Genomic DNA, 23,740 nt, shown 5'->3' on the forward strand with positions numbered 1-23,740 from the left:
GATGGATGGATTAATGGAAAAAGGGATAGATGATAGATGGATGCAGGGCGCTTAGGAATGATCCAAAAAGTGGGGAAAGATACATTATAAACCATATCAGTCTGGCTCATGAATATTAATAAGGTGACATAACAGTAGCCATGACTGACTTTCTGAAAAGCAATAATGATGGATGGATGGATCCATGGATAGTTGGATTTACTGGATTAAATGTGCTAGTTGATGCAGTTACTTTAAATACATCTGAAATATTTGCCCCAGAGATCTTATCACTATGAAAATCTTGACTCATTCGCTTATGCATTTACGACTCCACAAAACTGTTGCAATATCATTGCAATAACCATGTTGCCTTGGCGACAGATATTTGGCAGCGCTGACAATACACGTACAGCAACGAACGACTTTGATAGACACTCGTATCAAGCAAGACAACTGTTGTCATGGAGCTCAGAACCTTTTGCCTTGCGTGACATCTCACACACATTTAGATTTTGAATAGATCTGCCAAAGGAGAGGTTTCAAGTGCAAGCTGCAGTCTATCCTCCCGGGCCTCAGTCCAATCTGTGAAAGAGAAAATGAGTCCCTCTCACACCTCTTTTCGCCACCTCTCTTAGGGAAGTGCTCTCGTTCAGCCATTGCTTTTCGATGAATAAAACAGATTGAGAGGTATCTGTGTGAGTGTGATGCGTATTCGTGATCTGTCAACGCTCTCAGCAGAGCTCATAATGAAACAAGTGGGATCACTTCACACTGATGTAACAGCTGGTTCTAATAATCGAAAGATTGTTGTTGCGTTTGTCTTGATAGTTCAGTTTGAAAACTGGAGACATTCAGTTCAATCATAATTTTACGCTAAGAGTTTTATAAGGGCTACACATCAAGGTTTGGCTGGTTACCATGATCCAGTGAGACCCTGCTGGTTGATGCCGCCCACCATCTGGAAAGCACTAAAAGCATCTGTCCCCTTATACTGTGTCTCTTGCTAAATATAGAGTGTGTGTGTGTGTGTGTGTGTGTGTGTGTGTGTGTGTGTGTGTGTGTGTTGACGTAGTGCTGTCAACGTTAACGCGTTAATGCATGCGATTAATTTTTTATAGTTTAACATGTTAAAAATACTTAACTCAATTAACGCAACATCCGTTCATCCTTTGGCTAGCGTTACGTTATATGATCACGCTCTTATTCATGCAAATGCTTTTAAACCATTCAAGACAAAAGAGAACGCGCAGCCTGTGAATATCCTGTCTATGTAACACGCACACGACGCACAGGAAGACGCGTGTTTTTTTTTTACTCACTGCTCTTGACTAAATAACTTTTGTAGCTTTAAGGATTAATCTATATTTAATAAAAAATGTATGCAGTGCAAACTGTTCCCAGCTAGCAAAAAGTTGAATCAACATCTTGATGGAACATGTAAAACTCTTTAAATTTATTTGAAATAATAATGAACATGGTTTGGTTGTTTTTCTCTGTTATTTTAGCATGTATAACAGATTTATCCTGTCTTAGATTATAAGTTGAAAACATGTGGTATCTTAGATGATCAGTTGAAAACACGTAGTCAAACAGTCCGGCCGAAACTACTTAGTTGAAATCACGTCGTAAACCAGTCCAAGGCGGACCGACTTATTTTCAACCATATGTCAACGTTGAAAGACGGTAATTGTTTACTGGGTTTGATAACTTTATTAAATTTCTGTATTTATATAAAAATCGAATTCACTGAGACATCAGTACTGCTACTAGTGTGCTACGAAGTGTACTAGCGGCAAAACTTAAAACGCTAGTCGGATTTCGCATGATATGAGAGAATACTCACCCTCAAAGTTGTCGATGTAGTTTGAAATATATAATTTAAAGCCCTTCTCTTTCTTACTTGTGTGACAGCTAACTGCCTCGCAATATTGTTAACATCTTTCACGTTAACCGCTGGAAGTCCTTGTAAACAGCGAGTGTAATTTACCATTATCTCCACCGAATGCAAAAACGGCTTCCGACCCATGTAACTGGGCGGGCTGAGACAAAACGCGGAAGCGATCGTGCATAGAGCCTGTTTGCATGTTTTATGATGGTGTCAGAATTGGTCATTTTTACTCCAAAGGATGGTAAAAATAGTAAAAACAATTTTATCGTAACCTGCTACATAGTTAGCTAAGGCAAACCGAGAGGTTTAATTCGGTACCAAGAAAGGTATGGTTGAAGGATACAAAAGTAGAGATTCTTACACTTGGATATAAGCACTTAGAGTTCAACTAACACAACTAAAAAGTCATAACTAGGCTAATATAAGGTGGGGAACATACATACACACAGGAATATATCATATACATTCTGGAATTACTTATATTTTTAGTTAAAAGGAAAGAATGTTTGTGTATGTATATTGATACGTCTCTCAAATGTCCGTCCATGCCACATGGCCTTTCGTGCCTGCCATGGGAGGGAAGTTGAGTTGATTAAGATCTTTTTGAAGCTGATGAAGGAGTTTGGAGGTGTTTCTGTTTAGCCTCTGCCAGCCCACTAAAGTGACAATGGGGCAATTTGATCCAGACTCATCGGCGCTAGGCCTATGATTTACATGAAAAAAGCCCAAAAGGTTAAAAGCTTTCTGAGGCTTCGAACTGAATAAGTCATTGTGATTTCGTCCAGACGCCACAATAGTATAGAAAGGTATCATTATCAACAAAAAATTATTTTCCCGGTGAAAAAATATTTTGACCAGAGTGACTCACACAAATTACAAAAACACTTGTTATTTGGGTGGCATTGGCCAATTTACTGACACAATAACCAGGTTTTGAAGCATGAATTATAAGTTCATATAAGGGTGAGTTATTTATAAGTTAACTAATTAGTTATTATTTTTACAAATATAATATTTTTGAATCATGGTTTTCTTTATTAATATTAATCATATTTTACAACAGCTTATATATATAATAAAATAAAATACTATGACTTTGATTGACTGTGATTTCCCCCCCCCCCCCCCCCTTTTTTTCAGCCTTTTAATGAGACTCAAAATGAATTTTATTTCACAGATTGACATGTTAATCAGAAGATGTGTACTCAAGTCATTCTGTGTTTGAATTGCATTTGAATGTATATTTAGCTTAAAAGATCCAGTCGAAACAAATGATCATCATGTCATTTAGCAGTCTACCATACTTTGTGTTCCAGGAAACCCTCTGTTAATGAACTCGTCCATGCAGCCAGACCTGACCATGTCACGGACCTACACCAGCCCCATCTGTTTCCCTGACTCCATGGAGAAGGAGCTCATCCCTGAACCTGCACTCTTTGACCCCCTCCCTGACCTCAAGGTCAAAGTTCATAGCTCCTTCATGGTGTCTCTTGGTGTGTCCGAGAGGGCGGAGTATCATGCAAAAGCCCCTTCCCAAACGTTTCCTCGTGGCGTGGTGCAGGAGATAGGAGGTGGAGGGGGCACGCTGGGTGGGAGGGGGAAGAATCAGCTGACCCCTGTTCAGCCAACGCTGGTCTCTAGTATGACGACTGGCAAGCGGCCGCTCAGGACCAGTGGGGTGTTCGGGCACGGCGGAGGACGACTGGTGGTGCCCAACGCAGGTGTGTAAATGTTTTTGCACTTGTGTTTAATGCATGTCGTAGAAAGATTAAAGAAGAAGCAAGAGAGATTCAAACACACTACATGAAGGAAAAAACACACAAACAACTGCAGTTGAATAAGCAAGAGGCCAGTTTCAGTCCACAGCCCACTCACAGGATATCTGATGAATATTAGAAATTTAGAACTAGCTTTCAAATCAGGTAGAATTTGAATTGAATTGTTTGTTTAAAACTGTAAATTTGAAATTAGAATTTTGAATTGGTGGAATTCAAATTATATATATATATATATATTTTTTTTAGTTTATTCCCATTTTTTACAGTTCTGGGGTAAATTAGAGCATTCTGTGAGTAAAGTTTGCTTCCATCATGGTCCATAAATTGATAATGGTCCAGTTAAAATATTATAGACTACCATTCAGAAGTTTGGGGTCAGTAAAAATGTATGTTATGCTCAACAAGGCTGCATGTATTTGATCAATATTGATATTTTTTTTTACAGTTTAAAATAACTCATCTGTTGTAATATATATTTAAAATGTAATTTATTCCTGTCATGGCAAAGCTGAATTTTCAGCATCATTACTCCAGTCTTCAGTGTCTCATGAATCTTCAGAAATCATTCTAATATGCTGATATGTTGCTCAAGAAACATTTTCTTGTCATCATCACAGCTGAAAATGCAATTTTTTTATAAAAACATTCTTATAACCATATACAATTCTTTAGCATCACTGTTGATAGTTAATGTGAAGAATAAAAATTAATCATTTCTTTAAAAAAAATTCTTACTGATCCCAAACTATTAAATGGTAGTTCATAAAAATAAAAATGAATAACACATAATGGGCTGTTTACATAGGGTTGCCAACTGTCCCGAATTAGCCGGGACGTCCCGTATTTTGGGTCTAATTTATTTGTCCCGTACGGGACCTCCCTTGTCCTGATTAAATAGACTGCTACACTGATCTGACCACTGACTGCAAATGAAAGGATGATAAGCACAACACGACACTTGAGAATGATCACGACACCACATCATCCAATCACAGCCCACACTCACGCGCATCAGACCGTACGAATAACAAACTCTGAGTCTAAATTGAGAATTAATTATTCTTTTGGGACAAATTATTGTTTGATCTGCGAACAGAATCCGCTGCTGTCTGGTCGCTCCCGGTTCGATCCGGAGTTTCTGGACTCGCGCTAACGGCAAATCCCTTTCACTGTCCGGCCGGGTTTGATTTCGGCAAATCAGTTTTGGTGAATTCAAACAACGTGATTATTGTTCATGAGTCCAACATCCAGCCATGCAAGAAAAAATGAGATCTTCCTGAGGGAAAAGTATGCTATTACCTTCTTTCATTTCTTTAAAATGTAGTGCAGGCTATAATATTTCAAAAGCTTTCTATTTCAGATAAATGCTATTATTTTGAACTATTTTAAAAATGTTGTGTGACCTTAAAATTTGTTTTAGAATTAAATTGTACATAAATAGGTTAAGCAAAACAAATGTGTTTATATCTGAGAAAATTGTAAACACATACAAACCTGAAATGACATATAGGCCTACAGTACAAATATTTTGAATGTCCCTATTTTCCTGTAAAGAACCACTATTGTGCCGCATTTTTCTTTTCTGAAGTTGGCAACCCTATGTTTACATGTCCTGTCTAAGTGGCTGGTTCATGGCCAAATCTTTGTAAGTCTATGGAGAGACAAACTAGTATGCACACGCACCAGTCTCTTCTTTATTCTCTCTCCAGCTTTCCTTTCTTGTCTTTCTCTCTCACACACAGTATATCCAGTGACTGTGCTGTGTGTTAGAGAGGCTGTGCACACAGCACCCAGCGGCTGAGAGAGCGGGCGACTGACAGAGAGACCAGCAGGGCGGCATTGATTTAGGAGTCTCTAGGGTCCATCTCTTTCTCTCTCTCTCTCTCTCTCTCTCTCTCTCTCTCTCTCTCTCTCTCTCTCTCTCTCTCTCTCTCTCTCTCTCTCTCTCTCTCTCTCTCTCTCTCTCTCTCTCTCTCTCTCTCTCTCTCTCTCTCTCTCTCTCTCTCTCTCTCTCCCTCTCTCTTTCTCTCTCTCTCTCTTCCTTCTTTACACTCCCTAGCTCTTTTCCACCTCTGATCCTGTCACATGCTATAAAGAGTCTTGACAGGCTGGCAGAAAGTGTGCGAGAAAGGTTAGAGGCTAGCGCATCTGTTGAAGTGTGCTGGAGTTCTCGCTCAGCCTTTTTAAGACCTTTACAGCCGAATAGTGACTCTAACAACTCTACAGGCACCTTGTCACTTCACAAGGTGTGTGCTCGTGTGTGTTGTACACAGTCTCTCGTAAGGGAGGTTTTGAATTGATTTTTAAGACGACATGTTGTCATGCACGAGTCCCACAAGACAAATGTTCTGCTGTTTCACGATTCCAGGCTTGCATCAAACTATTCATCCAACTGAAAGGGCTTCTGGGAAATTAAGGGTGTTTCCAAAAGAGGAACTTTGTTCTAGTTTAGCATCCAAGTCCCATTCCATCATGCTGTTGGATCTTATAAATTGTTTGGTTGTGTGTGTGTGTGTGTGTGTGTGTGTGTGTGTGTGTGTGTGTGTGTGTGTGTGTGTGTGTGTGTGTGTGTGTGTGTGTGTGTGTGTGTGTGTGTGTGTGTGTGTGTGTGTGTGTGTGTGTGTGTGTGTGTGTGTGTGTGTGTGTGTGTGTGTGTGTGTGTGTGTGTGTGTGTGTGTGTTTTGCTCTCTTTTGCTAGGTGTGAGTTTGCTGGTGCCTCATGGTGCGATTGAAGAGGACACAACCTGGGAACTGTACATGAGCATTACCCAGCAGGTCTCCAGGTAATATATCCAGGATACTGACACACAAAATCAAGACTGTATTCAACTCGCTCTTGTGCTTTGTTCCAAAACCTAGAAAACTGCCTATACGGAAAGATAATTTTGAAGCATAATAGGCCCGATGCTGAGACTTATCCAACTTAATTATGCTGTCTTGTAAGACAACTAATTTTTGCCAAATTCTAAGACTATTTGTGGAGATTTGCAACAAACTTAGTGAAATACACCCAAGATGGCAGCTAAATCCTTATTAATCATTTAATACTGAAAGGTATCAATAAAATTATTAAAAACTAATTATTTTACCCAAACCAATGACTGTAAAGGCCCCAATATGCTTCAAACAAAATCAAAGAACAAACTGTTGTGACATCATTTTGAACAAAACCAGGCCAAAACGAAGTCCGTTTGGAGATTGTTTCTGGAGTTCGAACTTTGGAACTTTGTTTGAACTTCAGAGTAAACTTTCCAGGAAAAGTTTGCACTGGCTGGTGAACAACTTCAAACTACCATTGGTCCGTGCCGATGAGGTAATAGGTAGGTGTGCTCTGAGGCTCCGCCTTTTTTGATGTGGAAATCTTCTCTGGTTCATTTCTTCTGTTCAGTTCGTCAAGGTCAGACATGAGTAAAAACATGAGCACACTAGACAGCTGCTTTATAGTAGAAATTGATGTTGTAATTCTAATAGAAAGTGGCACTAGCCAAGTTTCCATCCACTTTTTTGCGCTGTTTTGTTATCAACGACGTGAATATGCTCCCCAGCATCCAAAACACAACATGCTGATGTTATCAGTAGGGCATTTTTCTTTTTATTCCCATCTCTGTACCTCAATTTTCCTTTCTTACCTTCAGTCTCGCTCCCTTAGCTGTAGTTACTGCAGCAGGCCTGTGTATTGAAGGTGCATAAAAAGGTGTACTTTCATAGCGTTAGTATGCTGGGCCTGTGTGCGAGAGTGGTTAAACACATCCAAGTTCAGCAGGTTATCTTCCAGCTGTGCCATCCTGTCACAACAAGGGGAAAAAAGATGGTGACTGAAACAATGGCACTGTACTCGACCTGAGACCAGCACTGTAGACATCACACTACGGTGTAAGCATGATAAATCAATGCTTCTCCACCTTTTTGACTCCAAGGCCACCCATTGTTCACAATAACATTAGGAAGCCCCCTGGCTATTTTAATCTTGTTTATTTTGAACACTGGGCATTATAATTACAATTGAAATGATTTTATTTTTCGGATTACAGACCTTTTTGAACTGAATTTTCTTCAGAGAACCCACTGTTTTTAATTCATTCATTTACATGGCTCTTTCGGTTGTTCATGATTTACAGAATAAAGATTGAGGATAATGTTTTTAAGAAATTCACAATTTCTACCTGATATTTTAGAGCTAGTCACATGTATATTAATTAGAAAAAGCTTTTACGATTTTATTAGTTTACATGACATTTCCATGTATAGAAATCACACTTTTAACATTAAGTAAAAACTCTGTTTTGTTTTTTTTTCAAAGGAAACAAACAGTTGTTGAGTGTTCCATTGCAAATGAAAGGATGATAATTTATATTAGAATTATTTACACAAGTATATTATGTTTTCATATCTCAAACTTCTAATCTGTGTTTGCAAGCTGTTTCACATTTTGTCAAGTACAGTGAACTTCTACAGCTATCCCCTGCCGAGTGTTTAGGGAGATGTGAACACTGTGTAGGGATGCTTTAAAACGTAACGCAGCTTGTATTTCCAGTGAGGAAATCTCCCAGAATGCCACTTGCTTTGTTCTGTTGAGCTGCTTAACTCTGGGATTAACCCTCCAAACATTATAAGCAAACTTCAACGACCAAGGATTTCAAACTAAAGTTGTACAACTCACTATAATGTCACCTCGACTCAGACAGAAGACACTTTCTCTTCGCTCCCAATCCTCGGTCGCAGTCGTAGGCTTGCTGGGATTGATAGAGATCAAAGGTCATGAGTGTTCAGAGACTCTTCAGAGCTCAAAGATGAAAACCTCAATCTCAGCAAGTTCGCAGATGAAGGTACCTGCTAGCGTCCGATAAGCTCAGAGCTGTTTGCTTCCCCGTCTCCCGTCCGACGCGCCAACACCACCGCCGCGCAGCTATCCGTCAGTCAAATGCTAGCTGCTCAGCCCAACTGTCAGTCAAAGCCTATCTTTTGACAGTTGTGGTGAGTGGCAGGGAGAAATTCAATCCACAACACTGCAATCTGACCACAAAGCATCTACAGAAAGTGGACGGAGGGGGTTTAGAAGAAGAGAGAGGCAGAAATCAATCTGCAGAACCTCCTAAATTTAGCCGCACGATCTCCAGAGTCCTCATAACAGCGGCTATAGAGAGCAGAGTCATGAAAAAGGATCAATCAGAGACTCTTTTTATTTGTTCACAGTGATAGGATTGAGTTTGCTCAGACCTCTGAGTTATTTGCAGAGCTTAAAGCTCTTCTGTACCCTTCCCTGTGGAGTCACCTGGACATCACACGGAACATTTTGTATTACTAGGAAAGGATTCAGACTGTGTTAATGAAAGCAGACTTGTTTTTTTTTTGTGTGTGTGTGTTTTTTATCCTGGCGGATATTAAATTTGTAAATCAATAGGTGATGTATCTCCTTGTTATTAGCGCTGCATCTCCGGCTCCTTACGTTTGATGAACCATGGGAAATGAATAATGGCTGGAACCTTATGCATGCTAGCTAGCAGTCACTTTTGACAGGGCTAGACTGCACTATTTAATGGCTGTTACACTGACAAGAATTTACCGCAACAAAGAAATTGGCAACAGTAGGCTTTGACAGCATTAAAATTGTATGCAAATAAACAGCTGACTTACTGTTTAGTGTAGACATGATTGAAAAGTCCACATAGAGGGAAAAAATTGTAACAATAAAATCATTTTTTGTTGCTTAATATTTTTGTGGAAACCATAACAAAAGTTTTTTTGTTTTTTTTAAAGAGAGAGAGATTATTCACTTTAGAGATAAATGAATGCTTCAATTCTGCAAAGATGTACTAAATGTATCAAAAAGTGATGGTAAAGACAATAATGTTACAAAAGTTTTCTATTTCATATAAATGCTGTTCTTTTGAAAATTCTATTCATCAAAGAATCCTGAAGAAAACGTATTAAACTGTTTTCAACATTGATAATAAGAACCGTTATTAATAATTGTGCCCCAACAATAATTAATTACTGAGCAACAATTCTGCATATTAGAATGATTTCTGTTGGGCCATGAGACACTAAAGTAATGGCTGCTGGAAATAAATGGCATTTTAAAACTTCTTACTTCTTACATTTCAATTATTCCACAATATTTGATAGGTAGTGTACGGCAATTAATGCACTTAATCATTGACTGTTCAACTTTGATGATACGATATACTGTATTATATGCTTGCTGAAATTTTCATAAAAATATTCTCCTTCAGAATGATTGTTTTTTAGCTGCAAGGAAACACATTCCTTGTCAGAATGGAATGAGCAGCAATATTTTCAAAAGTTTACCATTATAAATTACATTGGGGCATCTTGCTGTATGAATGCCTTCAAGCGACCAGCAATACAGCCTGATGGGTTACACATTTTTTCCATGGTCTACTTTCGACATTCTATAAGTAACTTTGCAACTACATGTCAACTAGGCTGTTAGTAGAATAAGTTGACCTGTACTGTAACTGCAAAGATACTTATAGTCTGTTGGAGGACAATGAAAATGAAGTGTTAGCAGATATTAAGCAGACAGTCTACTAATACTCCAATGACTGCTAGTTGACAGTTGTTGCAAAGTTACTTGAGTGGACCATCAAAATAAAGTGTTACTGCCTGATGACCTCCCATGTCAAAATTCCTGTAAGTGTGAACAGGGTTTTATAGTCAAATACTTCCCTTCTCTTAGACACTGTGATCTAAAAAGGGATAATTGTTCATATTGATCAGGCCATAATGCATGTGGCACAAAATGCAATGAAGACGCTTGTTGAGGTGGTTTCCTCAGGGAGCCGTTTTGGTTCCAATTCTTGGCTTGTGTCTGTACGAGGAGGAAAAAGGAGAAAATCACAATCAGAGGCGTTGTGGCTCACTTGGTGCTCTAGATGAGATAGGCTTAACATATAGCCAAAGGACAAACAAATGCTTTTTAGCAAGCTACATGTTCATTCTGTAAGTATAAGACTAGTGTAGTGATGAACTAGACACAGGCAAAATATATTATTTTCTTTTTAGTAAAGTAAGCAAGTAATTTTAATACAACTGAACTTGCCAGATGCATTTTCATTATATGGAAGCAAGTAGCTTTAAAAAACAACAACAACTATTGGTTTGATTTTGATAGCTCTTTGTCTTCCACAGGGAAAAGGTAATATGAGTTGGGATAGATGATGACTGGATTTTTATCTGCAAATGTGAATGGATTGACCAAATTTACAGAGTGATTTATTATAGTTTTAATTAATATTTTGAATACATTTTTTATTTTTATGTTTTCCATTTTCATTTGAACGTTTTAGTAATTTATTGTTTTTGTTTTTTTAAGTCTATATAGCTTTTTTTAAATTTTTGTTAATTTAGTACATTGTTTGACTAAATGAAAATGAGAAATGTTGTCTTGGCAACTAGCTGAAATAAAATTAGTTTAAGGTTAAACTATTTTTATTTTAGTTAATGTGTGTTGTATACTAACCCTGCTGCCAAAGCACTTTAGAGAACAACTTTTTTATCACTGTTATCTTGTCTTAGCAGGTCTCTACATCATATTAATTAATAACTCTGTTATTTGTTTGAAAAGCATGCGGGTGTCATCCACAGATTCAATCAATATAGATGCCCAGAGCCGCCTTAACCTAATATTAGGCCCCGGGGCTGAGAGGTTTTGTAGGCCCCCCATCCCCTCGATTTATAGTCTCATTTTAAAAAAGTGTAAAAGCCTATCTTGGTAATCTATATCACAAAATGCATTAGTTTCTTTCGAGACCTACAACAGTGAGTTTTTTCATATTGTTTTTAATTTTAATATTGTTCTTAACATATCACTGAGCACATAAACACAAGACACTTTATTTAACAACCACACACAGCAACTAAATTTCAACTTTATGCAAATGAGAAGCGATTTTCGCGAGCGACAACCAATAGGAAAGAAGCCTTTCAGTGGCGCTCAGCTCCCGTCACCGTCTCGAGTGCAGTGCAGGCAAGACAGAAGAGTTTAAGGGCGATTTCACTGTTTTATATGATTTGACTGTAACTAACCACAAACATGGATATAATAAAATAATGCATGGAAAAGAAACTGTCGACAGTCTCAGTGAGTTTAATTCATACATTTATAGTTCGAGTGTTGTAGTTTTATGATGCAAGTTTAGCACTGCTGCAGTTCATTTTACAGTTTCCCCTGCATTATGTTGACTATTAGGGACAAGACAATTTATTATTTGTCAAATTCGGATGACGTTTTAGTAATTTATGACAGTATGAGTGAGTTTAATTTGTAGATTGATCGATCGTTAATCTAGTAAATGATTTAATCCCTGAACACTGCTGTGTGGTAATATAAAAACACTCTCCCAACAGCATACTGTTTCTTTTGAGCCTAATTCCTAGTCAAATTAAAATTATATAGTTGTATAATATCACTTGTGATGGTGTTTTGTATAGATGTGGTGGCCAGTCGAGCAGTCTAACGCCTCATTCGCGCCGCGGGACATCTAGACGCGCGTAAACCATAGACTGTAAAAAATATGGACAAAGCGTCTGTGACGTCACCCATAGACTTTCTGAAGAACGGGTTTGAAGCCGTTTATGGGGGGTATGGGCGGCGCCATCTTGGAAAATCTTGGGAAACCCTAACCCCGCCCACCTTCTGACGCAGCGCGCGTCACTCAGCTCGCTCTGCTACTCCGGTTATCTCTGTGTATATTTTAGGCAACGAAATATGTTATAAAACACCATACTAACTCTTTTCGTTTTCATTTAAAGAAATCTTAAACATTATAGCCACACAAATGTGGTTCAGGCAACGCGTATTGATTATATTCACTGCACATAACGTTTGCCTATTTATAACAAAACGAAATATAAAACACAAACCTGCCTCTTTTCGTTTTAAATATAATATAAAAATATTAAACATTTTAATATGGTCCAGGCAATATGTGCATTTGTACTAAACAACAGATGTTGCAGTAAACAACATTACAGATCATCTTCGTTGTATTAAAATTTAAAATGACAAAACTCAACCCAGTCTCTTTTTGTTAAATTTCAGTTTGATCAATATTAGCTATTATAAAAGTATAAGTAAAAGGTAAAGTTACAATAAGCTATACAAATAAAGCAAACAATTCAGTCAAACATAAGTCATGCGCTCGATCTAGTCTAACCATACAACGGTACAAGTTAAATATAGCTTATAAAGTTATGAAACTTCCCCTCAGCCAAAACGATTGCCCACGAGACCAAAAATCGCCCGTTAGATATAGACAAGACGAATTATATCTCATGTTTAACCACTACAGAGACGCCAGAGTCAGCGGCAAACCTCAAAACGTCTAGCCGATGAAAGGCTGCTCCAGGCGGGGTACATCGCGCCGAGCGCCCGGTCATCGCTGGATCTCACAACTGGATACAATTTTCATAAATCTTTATAAATAAACCACAGATTTGAGCTTTAAACAACTACATTCTCGCCTGAAAAACTCTTAAAACTACATTTCATGATACAGAAACAGTAGTATTATATGTCAACTGTATTAAAAAATGGCGCTTCTTATGTTGTCATTCTGCCTTTCAGCTGTCAATCAAGCTGTCAATCAAAGTTAACCACGCCCTTATTGTCATACATTTTATATCTAAATACTATCTAAACTAACGAGTTAGAAAAAAATTCACTACCCTCGCCGTTGTCAGGCACTCAGAACCTATCGAAAAATCCAATAAAAGTCCATGGGACCAACCTGTAAAAACATGATTTTATGCTGTGAAAACGGACATTTTAACATGGGGGCTATGGACATTTGCTCCCTTTTGGGACCTTCCCCTAGCGGATTTTCGATGTATTGCAGTTTTTCGCACTTCCGGGTAGGCTTCATTTTTCAGATCAGAATGTTGCCCCTTGGCGTAAACGCGTCTTTGCATTGACATTGAAATCACTCGCGCCAGACGCTCTATTCGCGTTTGGTGTGAATGCACCATAACAATAACATTAGAGCGACAGCACTACCAACGCCCACAAGCGACTAGCGACATACAGCGACAAAATCTGACAAGTTAAAAAAAATATGACTCCCATCATGAACATGGGAGGCCCCTGAACTTGGGAGGCCCCTGGGCTTCAGCCCAGGTAAGCCCGTGCATTAATGCGGCCTTGATGCCCCTTCAACTGTTTTTCATTTGTTTACCGCTGTTCCTGATATTTCAGCAAACATGAGACATTTTGTTCCATTTTATATGCGTTTTATGTGCATGAATGCTTTTCTAGTGTTTGCTGGAGTTTCATTAAACGACTGTAAATGTCAGGTAACGCTCTCTCTCCTCTCCAGAAAGGCAAAACAAGCTTAGCTGCTTCATCAGCGTTAATTGCTTTTATTTCAGACACAAAAGAGTTTGGATGCAATGCCAATAAATGGAGGAAGTTGGGAGGAAACGGGTAATTATTCAATATAAATAAATCAACATGTAAACAAACAGTGCAGATGGAGTGAGACAGCGATTAGAAGGTTGTTAAGTGACTGGCCTGTTGGTACGACAAAGTGTCGAACACTGTAATTGGACGGCTGTCTCAGCCTGTCACCTGCTTAGAATGAAAAACGGCTCCGGTTGTAAAATAAACACTTACATTCCCGTATGTTCATCAGAAGCATCATTACTAGCGAGCTGTTGTCAAAATCCATTACCTTAAAGAGGTAGTATTAATATTCATTCCTCATTTACTCACCCTCATGTTGTTCCAGAACTTTCTTCTGTAGAGCAAATGAGTGTTTTTGTCCATACAGTGGAAGTCAATGGTTACCAAAACTATTTGGTTACCAGTATTCTTCAAAATATCTTATTTTGGGCATTTAAGTGTTGAACTTCGGCCTGTTTGTGCTTTAAATATAAGTGATTATAACAACTGCTTATTGAGGAAAGCTAAGCTATTACTATTCTAAGCAATTAGGACATTGGATTTTTTGGTAACACTTTAGTGTAGGGTCCGATTAACTCGTTGCATATTAGCACGCATATTACTAGGATATTGGCTGTTTATTAGTACTTATAAAGCACATATTAATGCTTAATATGACTGGAACACCATTCCAATCAACGAATCAGATTTGAGGGACATGTTTACAGTTTGTCAAGTTTAGGCTTAAACCAGGGTTAGGTGCTTCAACATCAGTATTATTTAGCGCGTCTCCTTACCAATACCCATAAACGTTTACACATCACCCCCGTCCTCTGCTCACTTCATTGGCTCCCGGTACGGTTTAGGGTGGAGTATAAGGTTCTGATGTTTATTTATAAGGCCATCAATGGTCTGGCCCCGGCATATCTCTCCGAGCTGGTCACTGTATACCAACCTGCCAGAACCCTCCGCTCCTCTCAGAGCATTTCTTTGATTATCCCCAAGTTTAGATGCAAAAAGTTTGGAGGCCGATCTTTTGCCATCCAGGGATCCTACTTTGTGGAATGCCTTACCTACTCCCCTTCGTAACATAACTGTGTTTAGTGTTTTTAAATCGCAGTTAAAAACGTTTCTTTTCAGGAAGGCTTTCAACACGTAACCACCTTTTCTGTGTTTTTAGTCGTTGTGTTAGTTACTTTGTTTTAACTGCTTAAATTAGCTTTAATTTGCAATTTTTATATCCTGTTGCCTTTTTTATGTGTTTTATGGAAAGCGCTTTGTGCACCTTTCTGGTTGTTGTAAAGGCGCTATAATGCTATATAAATAAAAAATTGATTGATTGATTGATTGATTATTCTGCATGACCATAATTATTCTACATCCATTAATCCTACCCAATATCTAAACTTAACTTCCTTACAAATTATTAATAAGTAGTAATTAGGAGTTTTCTGAAGCAAAAGTCAAATTAGACCCTAATCTTTAGTGTGACTGGATTTTTGTTTATGTCCGACAATAAAACTGGTAAAAATGTCCTAACATGGAGATTTGGGCTAGTTACAATGTAACAAACACCCAAGCAAAACTATTGAGAACACCTTAGCATCATGGTTTCACATGGACAAACACCACTCAGTGTTAAAATATAGTTTGAATCTCTGCACAGAGTAATGAATGGTAAATCATCCTGGTTCTTTTGACAGCAGGTGTCTGGTTCATGTAATCTGCTGTGTCAGTGTGTTTTCCATGGCGCCACCCAGGCTAGTGTGAATTCCCCCTGCTGTAGATGACTAATCCTTGTTGAGGATCCACAGCAGTCATATCGATCGACGCTAACACGTCCAAACTGTCTCAATATGTCACCAGGCTCCTCAGAAGGCACTTCAAACAACACCATCGACCAGTGAACTCACACACACACACACACACACACACACACACTTACTGATCTCCACACCCGATCAAGTCCAACTGCCCTCTGGAATCACTTCAACCAGCACAAAGTACAATATATCTGTATTAGCGCTGAGTTTGCAGGCTTATCTGTTGTGTTTTTGTTTGCATGGAGAGCTGTGTGGCTACTTGACATGTTTCCATTAACAAATCTGCTTGTATTTCTAGCTAATGTTTGTTCGTGGTGTGATCCCAGTAGCTCACCCTCGTGTTTATTAACCAAACGAATTCCATTTATTTGAACGTTGGCATCTTCTGGTGAAATCAATATTGTTATTTTGACACTACAGCACATATTGAGCGAGGATTTCCCATGAGTATTTCACACAGGTTGTTCTCTTGATCTGTATTTTATTTTAATAGTGGAAAGGAAGTTTCAATTTGGGGAAAAGGTTTTAGAAAAATTAAAATGAATTAACCGGTAGTTTCACTGCTTTAACGCATACCATTATTATGGGGTGAAATAATTTCAAAATTATTATGTTCACACAGTGCACATAATAGTAATAATTGATAATTCACAGTGATAATTCATAATAATTATCATATTTCACCAAGTGCAACATGTTCCTGGATCAACATCTTTGTTGATCCTGGAACACCATTCCAATCAACAAATCAGATTTGAGGGACATGTTTACAGTTTGTCAAGTTTAGGCTTAAACCAGGGTTAGGTGCTTCAACATCAGTATTATTTAGCTATTATTGCTCTCTGATTTTAGGGATAAGTAGGTTTAGGGGTATGACTAAATTTTAGGACAGGAATGTTCTTCCAGGATCAACAAAATATGCCTTATTTAGCAAAATCATGGGAGTGTGCACATAAACATTGTTTATTATAGGCGCTTTAAATGCTGAAGCTGGATTCTGATTGGCTGTTAATGTTTATCGTTCATCAGCTGCAAAAAAAATTAAATAAATCAATGTGGTTTCAACAGTGTCATTCCTCGTTATTGTTATGGCTGTCGTGTGGACTTATTAAAACTTATTACGTATAGTTATCATTATAGTTGACATACTTGAGTGTGAATGGCGCTGAACTGACCTTACGCTAAGTCCTGCCTTAACAACTGTTGCTGACCTCTAGTTTAATCTCTTTTCTATTGGAACTCAGTGTTTGAAATGTTTAATATGTTTTAGGGAGACTATCCAAAAAATGTATTTAATGTTGTTCCCAGGTCACTGAAAAGTACCCAGAGAGGATACAAACTTTTTTTTCTTTTTTTTTCACATCTTGAAATAAATGTCACAATTGATTCCAGCCCACGTAAAGGACAGTATCCAATCAATTTGAAAACCTTATGAGCACATTTGATTGCAAATCATGCTGAAATCTCTAGTTCATTCCTATGGGATCTTTTGTAACGCTTGTCAGAGTCAGCAGCTGTAACCAAGGGGGGCGGAGCTTAGCAAAACGTCAGTTCCAACCTTTAAGTGTTTTTTTTTTTCTTCTGTGTGTGTGCGTTTCCATCTGATCTCTAGTGCCAATTAAGTAGAATCAGAAGCATTACCTTTTACATTTATTCATTTAGCAGATGCTTTTATCCAAAGTAACTAACAAATGAGGGGGGAAAAACACAGTGCTAAATCATTAGGAACCAACAGTATTAGCATAGCCACAATAAAAAAATTTTAACCATACCAGTTAATCTCTCTTTCTGTCTCTTTACCTGCAGTGCTTTGTCTGATGAAGGTCAGGAGATACTTTTGAGTCCTGAGGTAACATACGGCCCTCCTGGCCTGACCCTTTCCTGCCCTGTTGCCTTGACGATAGCCCACTGTGCAGATGTGAGTTCGGAAGACTGGAATATCAAGCTTAAGAGACAAACCCAGGACAACAACTGGGAGGTAAGGCTGACATAAGAATAGTATCTTTGTTAAACCATTCAAGTTAGTCTTTAACCAACGTGCTGGATAGGGAAGCCTTGAATGAGTGCAGTTGATTTAAACTCTGAATCATGTAGTTTAATGGGAAACAGCAGTGTGTTCTGCTGGCAATTATAAGAACTGGAGTGTTATTCTGAAGTTAAAATGCTTAAGGTCACCATGTGACAGAATCAATAGATGTGCCCTCTTCATCGTAGACCGATGTTCCTACATCGAGTGCACTTTAAGAGCATCTCTCTGTGTTTCTCTTATTAACACAGTCCTTTCCCTTTGATACTTTGCTGTTATTTATAAGAGCGGATTCATACTGCTCTTACATGTTGAAAGAACTTCATCAAAGTTGAGCTGGAGCTCACTGACACAAGCCGACCCTGGAGAAACCATCTCTGTTTGTATTAGTGTAGTGCAGCAAGTGTGTGTGTGCGACCTGACATTTCAGCAGACTATAATCAAACGCAGACTCTCTAATTCAAAGACACATCACAATACCAATCAACTCCTTTTCTTTCGGTGCAATCGAGTCATTTTGACGCTGTGTTAAAGACGCGGAGACCTTTGACAGTTGTTTGAAATAATAAGCTTTTTCAAGCAGGCATAATGCGAGAGCATGTGATAGGCGGGTAGAGAGTAATGTCCCTGCAGAATTGAGAATAACACCTTTTTTGTGCATTTTACTGTGTGTGTGTGTGTGTGTGTGTGTGTGTGTGTGTGTGTGTGTGTGTGTGTGTGTGTGTGTGTGTGTGTGTGTGTGTGTGAGAGAGAAAGAGAGAGAGCACACTTTAATGTGCACCCACTGATTTGTGGGTAATAGGCAATGGTTTCTGTGCGATGGTGTGTTTAGACATGAAATATCAAGCTTTCCGCCGTCACAAATGGTTCGGGTCGCTTCAGGGGGCAAAGTTATGCTTAGCTTCAGCTATATTCAGCCGGTGAAATGGAGACCCTGGACTCAGAGTTCCTGCTGGCCGCTACACACCCACTGTTCCTGACATTCAAATACCAGATGCATATAATAATAATCAAGCTGTGCTTCCATCTGCAGAGCTATAAAGAAAAGGGATGCATAATTTCAGCTAAAGATCTTCACCTTTCTCTAACATGTGTATGTACGTTTATGCTGACCGAGGATTTTATAAAGTGAAGCAGCCTGTGAAAAGCCTCAGGGTTGCCAAAAGTAAGTAGCTGTCAGTGCTTATGACAACGAGGCCTACTTTGCATTAAAAGCAATTGAACCATGTTCTAGAAAAGAAAAACAGTCGATCAGCATGGATATTCTTGGATGTTTCTATTAATCATACTTGTACTATAAACATTACAGCATATCGTACTTTAGTACTTAAGTGAAGGTAAACAATTATGTTTGTTTTCAAGATGGGGAAGGCTATTCAAAAACAATAATTCTAACACTAATTGAAATCAGATGTTCTAAAACATTTAATTAACAAATAAATACATAACAGGTTTCACACCAGCTGGTGATTTTCATGGATTTTCACCAAAGAAATCACTTAAAAACCGTAAGGAAGTTTAATTGTAGATCATTGATTTAGTGCAGATTTTATATTGCAGTATTTTTCCTGTAAATGATTATATCAATAATGTATTACCATTTAATTGAATAAATTGTTCAAATAATAAAATATAAATTAAACAAAATACTAAAATAAATATAAAATGAAAAAACCATTTATCAATAAATAAACAATAAAACCATTTACAATTTTAAATATTTTTTCCCCTAAAGATATACATTTCCATTCACTTTTTGCTACTTTTATTACTTTTTTTAAAAGTGGCAGAATGTTTCAACTCAGCCGCAGTCACAAGCATTTTGTCATGCATTGTCAGAATTAAAAGTGTTATAAATATGGAAAAAGTGAAAGTTTAAAGTTTTAGTGCCAGATTTACCAACCGCTTACACCCTCTTTTTGGCGTTAAAAAAATACTGTTAGGATTTACTAACAGGGTTGGACAGGGCGCTGATCTTATTGCATATGCATTTGTAGGAGTTTCTCTTTCAGACACAATTTATGCAACGTGATTTGCTTAGGTTTGCGCTAGTCAATTTACTGGTATTTGCGCCATTATGTAACACCCCAAAAAAGCATGTCTTAAACCAGAAGCTAATTTGCGCTGCTTTCGGTAGATTGCGTTGGTCTTTATGGAAATGATCCGGCTGCGTCTGTGTTCTTTAATTTGTGCGTCGTCAGGTGCAGAACTTTCCACTCCCATCTGCACTTTTTTGGAATTGCGCTCTCACGCTAATTTGCCCAGTTTAGTAAATCTGGCCCTTAAAATGTAAACAGGTTTTGATAGATTTGTGACATCATCAGTCACCACAGTTGTCCCCAATAGCAAAACCGGTTGTATTTTATTTTGATGAAGTATCCCTTTAGATTTTAAATAATCCCTTTAGACATTCTGTTGACTATAAGAAACATTGCTCTTGCATGTCAACTCACTCTCATTAGAGTATTAGCTCAGTATTAATAGACTGTTGGGGAAGGGTTGGTAGAATAAGGTGACATGTACTTGCAAAGTTACTTATAGTCAGTAGAATGTCTGTTGATGGACCATCACTTAAGTGTTAGCAGATATTAAGCAGACAGTCTACCAATACTCTAATGAGAGTTTGTTGACATGTAGGTGAAACATCAAAATAAAGTGTTAATCGCAGTCGATGTTGTGTAAGAATTTTACATATGACTCATCAACAGTTGGATTTTGACTGTGAGTGTCTGTGTATTCCTGACAGGAGGTGATGACTGTGGAAGAGGAGAGCACTTCTTGTTACTGCCTGTTGGACACTCAGTGCTGCCACCTGTTGGTGGAGAGGCCGGGGTGTTACGCTTTAGTGGGAGAGGCCCTCACACAGGCGGCTGGGAAGAGACTCCGACTGGCTGTGTTTGGAAACATGGAGCCCAACTTCCTCAACTACAGTATTCGAGTGTACTGCGTCGATGATATGCCCCATGCCTTTCAGGTGTGTAAAGAATTTTAAGTTTGTTTGTGTGTGTACATTATTGATAACCACATATGTTGTCTCGGATCCTGACCCGCTAGCTAAGCCCAAAGTATACTTTGTTTTTTTGTACGCTCACATTTGTACTCAAAGCCTTTCAATGTACAGCTCTGGAAAAAATTAAGAGACCACTGCAAAATTATCAGTTTCTCTGGTCTTACTATTTATAGGTATGTGTTTGTGTAAAATTAACATTTTTGTTTTATTCTACAAACTACTGACAACATTTCTCCCAAATTCCAAATTAAAATATTGTAATTTAGAGCTTTTATTTGCATAAAATGACAACTGGTCAAAATAACAAAAAAGATGCAGTGTTGTCAGACCTCGAATAATGGAAAGAATATAAGTTCATATTCATTTTTAAACAACACAATACTAATGTTTTAACTTAGGAAGAGTGCAGAAATCAGTATTTGGTGGAATAACCCTGATTTTCAATCACAGCTTTCATGCGTCTTGGCATGCTCTCCACCAGTCTTTCACATTGATGTTGGGTGACTTTATGCCACTCCTGGTGCAAAAATTCAAGCAGCTCGGCTTTGTTTTATGGCTTGTGACCATCCATCTTCCTCCTGATCACATTTCAGAGGTTTTCAATGGGGTTCAGGACAGGTCTGGAGATTGGGCTGGCCATGAAAGGGGCTTGATCTGGTGATCCTCCATCCACACCTTGATTGACCTGGCTGTGTGGCATGGAGATTGTACTGCTGGAAAAAACAATCCTCAGAGTTGGGGAACATTGTCAGAGCAGAAGGAAGCAAGTGTTCTTCCAGGACAACCTTGTACGTGGCTTGATTCATGGGTCCTTCACAAAGACGAAGCACCCCCAGATCATCACCGATCCTCCACCAAATTTTCTAGTGGGTGCGAGACACTGTGGCTTGTAGGCCTCTCCAGGTCTCCATTTAACCATTAGACGACCAGGTGTTGGACAAAGCTGAAAATTGAACTCATCAGAGAAGATGACCTTACTCCAGTCCTCTACAGTCCAATCCTTTTGGTCTTTTGCAAACCTCAGCCTGGCTCTTCTTTGCTTCTCATTGATGAAGGGCTTTTTTCTAGCTTTGCACGACTTCAGCCCTGCCCCTAGGAGCCTGTTTCGAACCGCCGTGTGCCATTCTTTTTGTAGGTCACTTGATGTCATCCTATGGTTTTTGAGTGACATTCGAATGAGTTGGCGGTCATCCCGGTCAGTGGAGAGTTGTTTTCGCCCTCTGCCGATCTGTAGCTTTGTTGTCCCCAATGTCTGCTGCTTGACCTTGTTCTTATGAACCGCCGCCTTTGAAATTTTAAGGATGGAAGCAACCCGACGCTCACTGTATCCCTCTGCCAGTAAAGCCAGAATTGAACCCCTCTTTTCCTCACTCAAAACTTTCCTTTTCAACTCTTCTGGCATGGTCAATAGTTATTTTTTGATTCCAATAAATTTTGAGGTACTACTAGCACTGTTTTTGCCACCCAGCTGGTCCTGTTGCAAGATGATAGTGATGAACACAGCAGTGGTTTTTATACTTTTAGGCTGAAGTTGTACAAATGCAGATGCTTTCTAACTTCCTCGCACAATCTCTCATCCACGTAGCCATCCATAGTTGTTGTAACTTGCACACGTTTCTGTCTCTTCTCAGAGATGGTCTTATTATTGGGAGATACGTGGGTCAGTGGATCTACCATTGGAGAAAGCGTAAGAGCTAACTTGGATCGTGTGTGCCTTGATAACCAATGGCATTACAGTCTTGACATCACTGTATTTTGTTCAGTTGTGCGACAATCACTGTTTGCGGATACCATAAAAATGAATGAGAATTGCCGTAAACTAAATCACACCTGTCGCCCAATTGTCCGTGACTTCTCTTATAAAACACAGTTTTTATTTTTTTTTATGTAAACTCTAAAAATAAATTAATCCAAAACTAATTATTAAGAGCAAACATGTTTAAGATTAGCCGATGGGTTGTCGACTCATTAAATGTTAAGACTTTTTCCCTCTCCTCCATTGACATCCACTCAAAAAACTGCTCTGGTCTCCTTCCCTGCTTAACACAGCATTAGTAAATGTTTCGCTTTTCTTTTCTTTTTTGCTAAGCTTGCCTACAAGGGGCTTTGTCTCTTTTTATTCAGCATGCGCATACTGAGTACACTCACTATACCGTGACCCTACGTGTAAAACGTAAAGTATACTTTGGACTTAATGAATCCAGCAGTTCATTCAAACCAGCATGGAAATTCATTCATTCCGCTGGATGTGTTTTCGTCATTCACAGATGTAGGCTTCTTAAATGTCATGATATATATTTCCTTCATACTGCATATGACATTAGATGGAAATCCACAGCTTTTTGGATATTTGCATTCATGGGGCAGCATGTTATGGCTAGCCGTCATGCCCTGTGGGTACTCTGGTTTTACGCTCCACTGAAAGTCAGCTGGACCAATCTCATACACACACACACATCTCCTGCTAACTGATAGAATGGCTTCTTAAATTACAAAGACACGGTGAGCCACTCGCATACTTCATGCGATCACTACGTGACTGAATATTTTCTGAACGCAAGTTAAGAGTTTTTTACATTCTGTTAGGCGTAACGTCTAGCTGAGCGGACACAGCTTCAGAGAAGTCTTTGTTGTACACACACACATAACTTACAATCTCTTCACTTTATGAAGAAAGCATAATATGTCATTTATATTTAATGTCTCACATGGATCTTTTCTTCTCGGTTACGGAGATGTGGAGATGTCTTTGTGTGGTATTGAAGCCTCAAGACATACACAAACTGAATTAGTGATTCTATTTTTCTCTCTCTCCCCCAAACTCACACACA

General features: G+C 38.6%; 1 protein-coding gene and 1 long non-coding RNA gene across 7 annotated transcripts in view; one reads left to right on the forward strand and one right to left on the reverse strand.

Annotated features, from left to right (window-relative positions):
* The window catches only part of LOC309477284, a 347,071-nt gene that overhangs the window by 303,357 nt on the left and 19,974 nt on the right, over positions 1 to 23,740 (reverse strand). The window lies entirely within an intron of this gene.
* Positions 1 to 23,740, forward strand: part of unc5da (unc-5 netrin receptor Da) — a 225,137-nt gene that overhangs the window by 191,547 nt on the left and 9,850 nt on the right. For all 6 annotated transcript variants that reach the window (XM_082140471.1, XM_082140472.1, XM_082140474.1 and 3 more), the window contains 4 exons: positions 3,187 to 3,591; positions 6,347 to 6,431; positions 17,680 to 17,851; positions 20,646 to 20,873. In XM_082140471.1, the coding sequence (XP_081996597.1) occupies positions 3,187 to 3,591; positions 6,347 to 6,431; positions 17,680 to 17,851; positions 20,646 to 20,873 (890 nt within the window). The remainder of the gene's footprint in view (positions 1 to 3,186; positions 3,592 to 6,346; positions 6,432 to 17,679; positions 17,852 to 20,645; positions 20,874 to 23,740) is intronic.

Source organism: Leuciscus leuciscus, assembly GCF_965113295.1.
Source record: "Leuciscus leuciscus genome assembly, chromosome: 16".
Lineage (NCBI taxonomy): Eukaryota > Metazoa > Chordata > Actinopteri > Cypriniformes > Leuciscidae > Leuciscus > Leuciscus leuciscus.